At 57.8% G+C, this 10,339-nt stretch overlaps 1 protein-coding gene across 1 annotated transcript; it reads left to right on the plus strand.

The window, feature by feature from the left end:
• The first annotated feature begins 497 nt into the window (after positions 1-497).
• TNFRSF6B (TNF receptor superfamily member 6b) lies at positions 498-6,874 on the plus strand. Its single transcript, XM_026862100.1, has 3 exons — positions 498-898; positions 3,058-3,255; positions 6,012-6,874. The coding sequence occupies exons 1-3, from the start codon at positions 508-510 to the stop codon at positions 6,287-6,289; spliced, it is 867 nt and encodes a 288-aa protein (XP_026717901.1). The 5' UTR covers positions 498-507; the 3' UTR covers positions 6,290-6,874.
• Positions 6,875-10,339: the final 3,465 nt, after the last annotated feature.

A 10,339-nucleotide genomic window follows, 5' to 3' on the forward strand; every position in this document is an offset into this window, starting at 1 on the left:
GGGGGGGGGGGGGGGGGGGAGGATAGACACGACTTTGGGATTTTTCCGGTCCTATACGGAGCGTCTGGGTTCCCCCCAAAAAAGTTTAGTTCCTGTGGAGCACGCTGGGGATTTGCTGGTTTGAAAACCTCCCCTTCTGCTTCTTGATCTGCAAAGGTCTTACCCCAACTGGGGTGAAAAGAGGGGGAGAGCGGGCTGCGGCTGCTTCTGGCACTAAAAGAGGGAAAACGGGGTTGTGAAGGCTCCGCAAAATGGGTTTGAGAAGCATCGTTTGGGGAGGGTGCTCTGACACCCGGGACCCCAAGCGGAGGGTGAGGGGGAGGCACGTGGGGGGCAGCGGCGGGTCCCCGGTGCCACCGTGGCTTCACCCCTGGGGCCGGGGCCGGCGTGAGGTGGGGGGATAATTTCTCCCGTCTACAGCGGCAACGCGCCCTGTGACACGGGAGCCGCGTTTGCCTCTGCGAGAGGACGAGCTGAGGGCTCTTCGCGCTGTCTCTGCTGCAGTGGATGTTGGCCCCTCTCCTCCTCCTCCTCCTCCTCCTCCTCCTGCCTGAGCTCGGCTGCAACGCCCAACCCACTTACCGATGGAAGGATGCGGTGACTAACGAGAAGCTCACGTGCCAGCAGTGCCCGCCGGGGACCTTCGTGGCACAACACTGCACCAGGGCCAGGCAGACGCTGTGCCAGCCCTGCCCGGATTTGCACTACACGCAGTACTGGAACTACCTGGAGAAGTGCCGGTACTGTAACGTCATCTGCGGGGAGAAGCAGGTGGAGGTGCAGCAGTGCAATTCCACCCACAACCGCGTCTGTCAGTGCCAGGAGGGCTACTACTCCGAGATGGAGTTCTGCATCAGGCACTCCGAGTGTCCGCCGGGCTCCGGCGTAGAGAAACCGGGTAAGTGCCCTAATCCGGTGGCCGTGGCAGTGGTGGGTGTGCTGGGGGGCTCCTGGAACATCCCAAAATCTCTCCTAAAGCTAAAAACCAAGGATGGAGCTAAAAATCAAGAGGCTGACGGTTGCCCATAGCCTGACTTCCTCCCCTTGTGCTCACCAGCGTGCTGCCGTCCTTGCTAGCACGTGAAGCTGCTTCCCAGCTCCTTTTCCAAGGAGTGATTTGTTGGGTTTTTCCCTCGCTTTTGCTTTGAAAAGCCTTTGAAATCCCCCAGCACCACGCTCAGATAGGACGTGGCAACCCTGATTACCTGCTTCACGTGCCGCAACAGGCAGAGCTGGGCCGTGATTCACCCGTCCCAGGAGCAGCAGCTCATCCCACCGGGGCTCTCAGCGGGTGGAAAAGTCTGAGCAGCTCCAGGTCCTCTGTCAGCTCCCTTTTCCTTGCAGGCGGGTAGCCAGGGAGCTAATTATCTGGTCTGAAAAGGGCTGCTAATGATGCAAGGGTAGGACTGGTGAGTGTGTAGCTCTGGGGCTGGGTTTTGTGGTTTTTTGACTGAGTAATTTGGAGCAGCTGAATTCAAAACGTGAAATGGACACATGGACAGGTTCCAAACCCGTAAATCAGCCCCGTTTCATTTCACGTCTGGGGGGGGGAGATTCACGAGGCTGAGACACCGTCTCCTGGTAAGATGTAAGTCACAAGACATTTTAAGGGGGTTATTTTTCCGTTGCTTCCCCAGCACAATTTGCCTGATGCCTTAGTTTCTCCCATTGCCGTGTGGGCAAACTTTCTAAAAATACAAGTTGCCTACGAGCGGGTTTCGCTCTTGCTGTCCCCTGAGTGACCGAGGACCAGGCTCTGTCAGGAAACCACAGCGTGGGCAGCATCGGCACAACCAGCCTTATCCTGCGTCGTGCTTTGAAGTGTGGAGGCTTTCGAAGTCCTTCCGTGTGCGGCACAGAAAAGCTCCAGGCTCGCAGGCCAGAGGAGAAATACCTTGTTGTTTTCAGCCGATGCTGATGGTTAAGCATTTAGCGTTCGATTTTTTTTTTCCATGTGACTGTTAAAAAAAGCAGCGAGAGGTGAACCAGGTCTCCAAGCAGCGTGGGGAAGGGCTCTGAAATTAAACATCAGTTCTGGCTGGAGGGTTGGCTGGAGCACTGAGGAGCCATGTGAGCAAGCTGGGGCGTTTGAGGACGAGCTGATTTTTTTGTTATTATCATCAATTTTTTCTTACAAATGGCTTCTTGTGTGGGGAATGATGCCAGCCCAGACCGCCAGACCCGAGGGCAAGGACCAGGGTGGGTGGGCAGCGCCCGGGGGCTGTGAGCTCTTGTGGCTGGTCCGGGACGCTCAGGGCCCCGGGGAGAGCTCGCTGGCTCCGGGGTGAATGGGTGCTTCGATCCGTGGGACACAGGGGGTGGTTTTTTTAGGGTTTTCCATTTGCAAATACTGTTTAGGTGTTGGGGTCATCAGCTGCATTTCTGGCAGAGCCACAACGGCCTGAAGCGGGTTGCAGCAAGGTGGAAACCTTGTCCTTAACTCTGTGTGTGAAGAGGCGATGAAAAGGGCCGTGAGGTTTTCTGCCGTCGGGGCCGTTCCCTCTTCTCCCCAAGGAATGTGGGAGACACCCTGGCGCGATCCCGCTCCCGCAGCACCGTCCCTGTGATCCAGCGGCGGGTCTGGCCCGGAGCCAGGGGGGGAACTGCAGAAGCGAGCAAGCGGCTTTCACCTTCTCAGCCACTTTTACTTTCACTTGGCCAGGAGCCTCCTGACTCTGCTGTGAATCAAAGGGCCGGTTCATCACTCAGTTCACCCCTTGTCCCCGCTGTGTCTCCTGCCCGGGACGTGGCCCTTTTCCGTAGCAGAGGAGATCTCCTGGGTCTGGAGCCTGGTGACGGTTTATCAGCACGTGCCAAACGCTTTGGCTTGGGAGACGAGGGGGGACAGTGCTGCTGTTTGCCCTGCGAGAGGACACACACGTCCTGGGGAGGAGGGGGGGGGGTGTTGCAGGCGATGATCGTTTCCAAACCATCACCCTGGTGCTCGAATGGTGTCTGGCGCTTTGCTCTGCCGACACCGTCCCCAGCTCCCAGCCCTGCTCCCCTGCCAGCTCGTCACCCTGGGCTGACGCTCCCCCCTTGGCTCCCCGCACACAGGTACCCCCTTCGAGAACACCCAGTGCCGCCCCTGCCCGCGTGGCTTCTTCTCCTCCTCCAACTCCAGCACCAAGCCGTGCCAGCCGCACCAGGACTGCGAGCAGCAGGGGAAGGTGACCAACGTGCAGGGCAACCAGTACCACGACACCCTCTGCACCTCCTGCAGACTGGGGGGGACCAACAGCACACAGGCACCAGGTGAGGCACGGCTCTGCGGGCCAGGGAGGGGGGTGCTGGGACCAAGAGTGAACTTTCTCGTGACGTTTTCTATGTAGGCGAAAAACGAGGTGAAACAGCTTGTAAAAGTATGGGGTGATCCATAATTAATAGCAATTATGGATAAAATACAGCCTGTCTGCCTTCCTCTCCCTCCGGGGTCAGTCTGCTGTCAGCCAGAGCCCACGCAGTCTCCTTGCGCTGCAAGAACAAAGAGCTGGCAGTGAAATCCTGCTGCTTCTCCCCAGGAACTGGGGTAACTGGGAGTGCTGGGACACGGGGACAGTTTTGGCGGCTGTAGCTGACTGCTCGCGGCGATAACCGATGGCTGGTGGCCGTGTAAACGGGCGCGGTGTGAGGGCTGAGCCACCAGCTCAGCTCCTGACGTCCTCCCGCGCTCGCCTCTCCCGGCTTTCAGCCCATTTTCCAGGAAGTTTTTATTGCGGCCGCAGCCTTGTCTCGTGCAGGTTGGACGGGGCAGAGTCCAAGGTGCATCGGAGCTGAGCACAGGGTGGATTTTGGCCTGTTAGGTGAAAAAGTGGAGACGTGGTGTCAACTGTGTGACCGTGATAGTGCAGACGTAGCGCTGAGCCTCGGCAGAGGCTGAAGGTTGGGCGGCAGCTGCCAGGGGACACAGATTGTGGGATCGTCAAATACCAGGTCGGGAGGGACCTCAAGGACCATCTGGCCCAACCTTCTTTGGCGAAGGAGCTGGGGAGAGCGATGGGCTGGCCCTGGGGGTGCTTTGTAACACGCACCCCGAGAACTTAGGTCAACGGTCGGACTAGGTGAGCTTCAGGGTCGTTTCCAACCTTGATGATTCGGTGATTCGGTGAAATTAGGGGATAAGAAAGGGACTGAAAAGCCTCTCGGGGGCCTGATGTCGGCTGAGGTGGGGCAGGCAGCTGTTTCCAACCACCCGCTCTGCCCTGAGCATCCCGCCTAGAGAGACAGGAGATCGATTCAGCCTGCCTGCCCGGGCTGGCAGCGAGCCTGTGCTCTTCAGCTTCCAAAAGGAAAAATCAGTCACGGAGCCATAGAAGAGCCCAGGCTGGCACGGACTTTGAAAGTTCATCTGGTGCAACCTTTGATGGGAAAAGGAGCCTGGATGAGATTAACCAGCGCCAGGTCCAGCCTCGTCCTGAAAACCTCCAGCGACGAGGACTCCTCCGCATCCCTGGGGAGGTTGTTCCAGTACAAAAAAAAAAAAAAATGCAGCTTGATAGAAGAGCTTCTTGAAAAGCTGCTTCTCCACAGAGCAAGGAGGCTTTTCCCCCAGAGAGGAGCTCTCGCCTTTCCATCCTGCCCTGGCCCCGCGCCGTGGGGCATTTCCCCCCGCAGAGCGTGACTCAGGCCCCTCGCCAGGGAGGGGATGGGAAGCTCCGTCGTCAGCGGGACGCGGTCCCGGGGCGCTGGGGGGGTCAGGTGAGAGCGGAGTCAGCAGCACGTGCGCTGACGCTCTCTAGGCAACGGCATCCGCGGCCAGCCCGGCCCTTCAGCTATTTATAGAGCGAGAGAAGCCCGTGAGCGATGGGAGCCGACGGGTATTTTTAACTCTGGTTCGTCACGATTTCGCGCGGGAGGCGCGCGGGGACCTGCCTTCCTCCTGCTGCAACAGCCGCGGCCGAGCGATACAGCTAAACCCCGAGGCTGGGCAAGGCAGCCTGACCTGCCCCACTATAACCAGTGAAACCTTTCCCAGTTTACGACGACACAAAACTGGGCTAGTCTCTCCTTGATTGAGTAATCGTTTGGCCTTGACTTCTTGAAAATTCTTTGTGATTTCATTCCTTAGGCTGGACGCGCTCCAGCGGCGCTTTAGCCAGGACAAAGTCTGTCCAAAAGCCCCAGTCTGGGCTGTGCCTGGAGCTGATCCTGTCCCAAGATGTAAAAAATTTGTGTGGGGAAATGAAACTATCAGGAAAAAAATAACATGTGTAAATATTTACTGCAATTACTTCAGGTTTTTCTGGAGTTTCCCCTCTTCCCCCACTCCCTGGCAGGGAGGAGCATGGAAAAGGTATATTTACTTTTTTTCAAAGTTACAGGAACTTTTACACATTGGTTTCTAACTGGCCCGTAGAGGCTGCTGCTGGGAAATCCAGCCTGTGGTGAGGGCTGGACCCGGTCTCGCGGGGCAGTTAGCTGGTGGAGACGGGCTTTGGCCAGTTAATGATGCCAGATTGGTGCTTTCCTCCTTCTCCTTCCTTCCAACCTCCCTCTGCAAAACGTTTATTCTCTTTGTTCCGCCACACACCTGCCGGCGGCACGAGCCGGCTGCCCTCCCTCTTCCCCCGTGACTTGGGCAAAGGACGAGCCCCCCGTGAGGCCGACGCTGCCACCGGGACTCGTGCTCTGCCCGGGCAGAGCGGGGTGGGCGTTGGACGTACGTGGCCAGGGGAGCTCAGATAACCCCCGATGGGGGAGGACGGGCTGCGAGAGGTCCCTGCTCTGAGCCGCGGCTGGAGAGCGCCGCCCGGGCGAGGACGGCGTCGTCGGATCACTGAACAGTTTGGGTTGGAAAGGGGCCTTCAAGGGCCATCCAGCCCCACGGGCAGGGACGTCACCTACATCAGGCTGCTCAGAGCCTCGTCCAACCTGGCCTTGAATGTTTCCAGGGATGGGGAGTTTCCCCCCTCCCTGGGCCGCTGTCCCACGGGGAGGCTCGGTGGGGCCGTGACCTCCCGGTGTCCCACGGTCACCTGCCCTCTAACCTCCGGGTGTTTTTCTCCCGCCAGCTCTAGGAGACGACGACTGTGAACAAGCCATGATCGACTTCGTGGCGTATCAGAACATCCCCATCCGAAAGCTGAAGCGCCTGCAGCAGATCCTGGAGCGCTCGCCGAGGAAGCAGGCGCTGGGGACCAGGGCGGCCGTCCAGGAGAAGTTCAGGACTTTCCTCACCCAACTCAAAGAGGGGCACTACGAGGTCACCAAGGAGCTGCTGGACGCTCTGCGAGCTGCCAAGCTGCACTCCATCGAGGAGAAGGTCCGCGAGCGCTTCCTCCTGGACTGAGAGCACGAACTGAACTTTTCGGGTGGTTTTGATTGTTCGTTTGTTTTGTTCCTTTTTTTTTTTTTCTTCTGTGGCTTCATTAATTTATTAATCTTTCCAAACCTAACTTGAAACGCAGCCTTAGAGAGGAGCGATGGGTCAAAGTGCTGTGGCAGCTGCGGTGGGTCCTGCTCTGCGGGCGGAGGGATCACTGGCCGCTGATTTTCCAGCACTCAGCGAAGGTCAATATTTTATCAGAAGATAAACATGTGGCCAGGGTCCTTTCTTCTGGGGAAGAACCCAGCTCCCCCTTTTTTAGAAAACTGTCTGGCTTTGTTTACAGCTGTGTGCGTTTGGTTTTGTCGGGGGTTTTGGTTTTTTTTTTAGTTTTTTTAACAGTATTTCCCGCAGAGGATTCACTTGCGTTGGTTTGTCACGCTCTGTTTGGAGAAGGGAGTTTACTGCTGAGACACACGTTGGGTGTAGGGCGCCTCTGAAGTCACTGGTACAGCCAGCTTTAAATTTATTTCTAAACTATCTGTTTTTATACCATGTGCGAGAGATGTTTTCTAAAGAAAGAAACAAAAGAAGTTATTTTATTATACGATTCTCTGCCACCAGAGCCCTTTCCTAGTCTCATTTGGAGGAGAGAGGTGGTGTTGCCAGTCCCAGCCCATCACCCTCTGACTCTGCTAACCCTCGCCTGCTTTTTTGCAGGTGCTTCCCCTGATCACACCACACCAGCCACCCACACGACACACCAGCCCACCGAGCCCAAACCCGGCCTCCCTGAGCCACGGCAAAGCGCAGCCTGTCTGCGCTGGGATCCGCCACCGGTGCGGGCCAGGGTGAAGGTCACATCTCTTGGGTCAGACCCTGAGCCCCAGGTCTGTCCCCAGACCTGCGGGGGAGCTGTGGCATGTGAAGAGGTGTTTAGTCAGCCAGGAGCTGTGCCTTGGGGCACTTGTGCTGGCTGTAGGTCGGGTTTTGTTTAAGCCTTGCAGATGTCACTTAGGCAAGTCAACAAGAGTGACCCTCTCGGGCACTTTCCAGTCTGTAGCAATGATGACACAGAGCCTACGTCTTCTGCTTTGAATGAGTTTGACACTTTTATAGCTCCTTTTTTAGCTGAGTAGCTGCCAGGAATAGTTTGTGGTTCAAAAGAGGAATATTTTCCCCCAGCTAAGAGCTGTTAAAAGCACTCTGAAGCATGTGCTATGTGGAAATGCCCCCACGCTTCCCCCAGGCGGGGACATACCAAAAGGGGATTTTAACCTTCCCTCCCTGCCCACAGATACTCTGGGGATGAACCAGCTCCTGACTGGCCCTGGGTCACTTCAGCCGGGGACAAAGGGAAGCCAAGGAGTGAAAGGAGCAGAGGGGACCCCTCGCTCGCACCTCTGCATTGAGCCAGGACCGACCCTGGCAATCCCCTCGCTGCTTTGTCAAGCCCAGCCTTGAAATCCTACAGCGGCGGCTGCACGAGGGGCTGTAACTCCCCTGCCCAGCGCTCGGTTATCACCACGTCTAATCTCCACCCTCCTGAGCTGCTTCGTTCCAGTGGGCTGCAGCTCAGTCCCCGGGCGCGACTCACCCCGAGCCCCTCGGCAGCGGCCAGGTGCCGATGGCACGGTCCAAGAGCAGCCAGGGCAGGAGACGAGGAGCGTTTCCACGGGAGTACTGTGAGGAACGCAGGTCTAAAGGAGAACAGGGACGGAGGGTTGTTCTTTGTCCACGCCACCCTGGCTTCGTGAAATAAATACCTGAGAGTCAGGGGGGAGAGAGGGAGAACGAGAGAAACTGGTTAATTGTTATCTTGGATGCTGGTTTAGTTGGGTGGTTTTTTTTCAGGGAAAGTTGTGCCTTTTCTGTGTATTTTGGGGGATAGAAGGCCTCGCTCCTGAGTTGGAAGTGCCCATGGGACACTGTGGCTGAGCTCGGGGTCTTGAGACACCTTGTGTTCTCCTTGGAGCTTGTTGTTCTTCTCACCATCAAGGCAAAATCTGGGGTGCAGGCTGGAGGCTTCCACCAACTGCAGAGAGCGCCAGGAGGGGGCCGGTTCCTGCCCCCGGGCTCCCGGCTGAGCTGGGGCTGCTCGCTGGGGAGTCCGGGTCGGACCAGGCACGGGCAGAGCTGAACGCGGAGCGGCCGCAGTCCAGCCGTGCTCGGTCCTGTGCTCCTGCAGCAGCTGCTTTTGGAGGTTTGCTCCCACCCAGAGGTTTGCAAGAGTTCAGGTCCCACCTCTGTGACTCCAAGGGGCCAAATGCCCCCAGGTGCAGGTGGTGCAGGGGTGAGGGGAGCCACCCGGCTCCTTCCCATCCTCCTGAGAAGTGTGGCCTTGCCGAGCCCCCGTGGCCCTCCCAGCACCGAGTGTGGGTCAACCACATCCAGCCCCTCCTTGGAGGGAACGCAATGGGTGTCTGTCACCCGTGTGCCACGCCAGGTTGCAGTGGGGGACACAGACCTCGGCTCAATGGAGTAGGAGAGGATGCTTAAATACCTGGGGGTGGCCCAGCCTGGGTCAGACAAGCCCTGGGCTACCAGGCTGCCCCAGCCATTGGCCCGCGCAGCGGGGAGCGAGGGCCTGGGACAGGCAGGTGATGCCTTGTGCCACCCAGCAGCCCCCCAGCTCGGTGCCACGGGGGCCACTTGCTCTTCCAGGATGTGCCATGAGCACCCGTGTCTTATCTTGCTCTGCCAAGGTGGTTTGGAGCTGGAGGGGGCTCGGTGGGTGTGTGGGTGTTGGGTGCCTCGGGACCCTTCCCAGGCAGGCGCCGTCCCGGGTGCTGGGGCCGTTTGCGGGTGGTTTATCAGCAGCGCTCGCCCTCTCCCCAGGCCTCCTGCTGCCGTAGTCCGTGTTCTCCCCCTGACCTGGGTCCCCTCGTGCCAAGTTAGTTGGAATTTCTTGCACAACAAAGTTTCTCCTCGCGTGGGCTTGAAGATAATGTGACAGCAGGGGATCTTTCTGGTAAATATTGACCTTTATAACAGCGTCCAAACACCCCAGCACACGAGTCCTGTTTGGCTTCCAGGAAACGGGCTTTGCTGGGAAAGGCTGCGGCGCTGACCCCAGCTCTGCCCACCAGCGCCCCCCCTCCCCGGCTCCACTCCCATCCCCTCACCCCCCGACCACTGCAGGAGGCCACTGACCAACCTCGGAGTGATCATAAGTTTAATTAGTCGAAAAGGTGAAACAAGAGGATAAAAACCCCTTCTGGTTTTCACTGAAGTTTCCAAGGTCCAGAAGGAGAAGCGGAACAGTCAGCAGCGTGAGCTTCTTTCTGATAATTACTGCTTTGTGTATGCACTGGGCTAAAGACAAGTACGTGGTAACATCTGAGAAGTTGTGGCAGTCCAGCAAAGTTCCTGCTGACTGGAAAAGGGGAAACGTAACCCCCGTTCTTGAAAAGAGAAATGAAGAGGACCTGGGGAACCACAGGCCAGCCAGCCTCACCTCTGTGCCTGGTAAAATCATAGAGTGGATCCTCCTGGACAGTGCTGGGGCACGTGGAAAATCAGGAGGTGGTTGGTGACAGCCAACGTGGCTTCACTAAGGGCAAATCCTGCCTGACGAAGTCGGTGGCCTTCGATGACAGGGTTACAGCACTGGTGGGTGAGGGAAGAGCAACATCATCTACCTGGCTTTGTGCGAAGCGTTTCACACTATCCCACATCCTTGTCTCTAAATTGGAGAGACGTGGATTTGACGGAGGGACCCCTCGGTGGATCAGGAATTGGCTGGGTGGTCGCACTCCCAAGAGTTGTGGTCAACAGCTCCACGTCCCAGTGGAGAGCAGCGACGCGTGACGTTCCTCAGGGGTCGGGGTTGGGTTAACGTCTTTGTTGGGGCCATGGCCAGTGGGATCGGCCTCCTCAGCAAGTTCACCGACGACCCCGAGCTGTGTGGGGCGGTGACACGCTGAGGGCAGGGATGTGCCATCCAGAGGGACCTGGGCAGGCTGGAGAGGTGGGACGGACAAACCGCATGGAGTTCAGCAAGGCCAAGGGCAAGGTCCTGCCCGTGGGTCGGGGCAATCCCCAGCACAAACCCCGGCTGGGCGAGGGGTGGAT

Source organism: Athene cunicularia (genome assembly GCF_003259725.1).
Source record: "Athene cunicularia isolate RWA chromosome 20 unlocalized genomic scaffold, athCun1 chr20_part1, whole genome shotgun sequence".
NCBI classification, from domain to species: domain Eukaryota; kingdom Metazoa; phylum Chordata; class Aves; order Strigiformes; family Strigidae; genus Athene; species Athene cunicularia.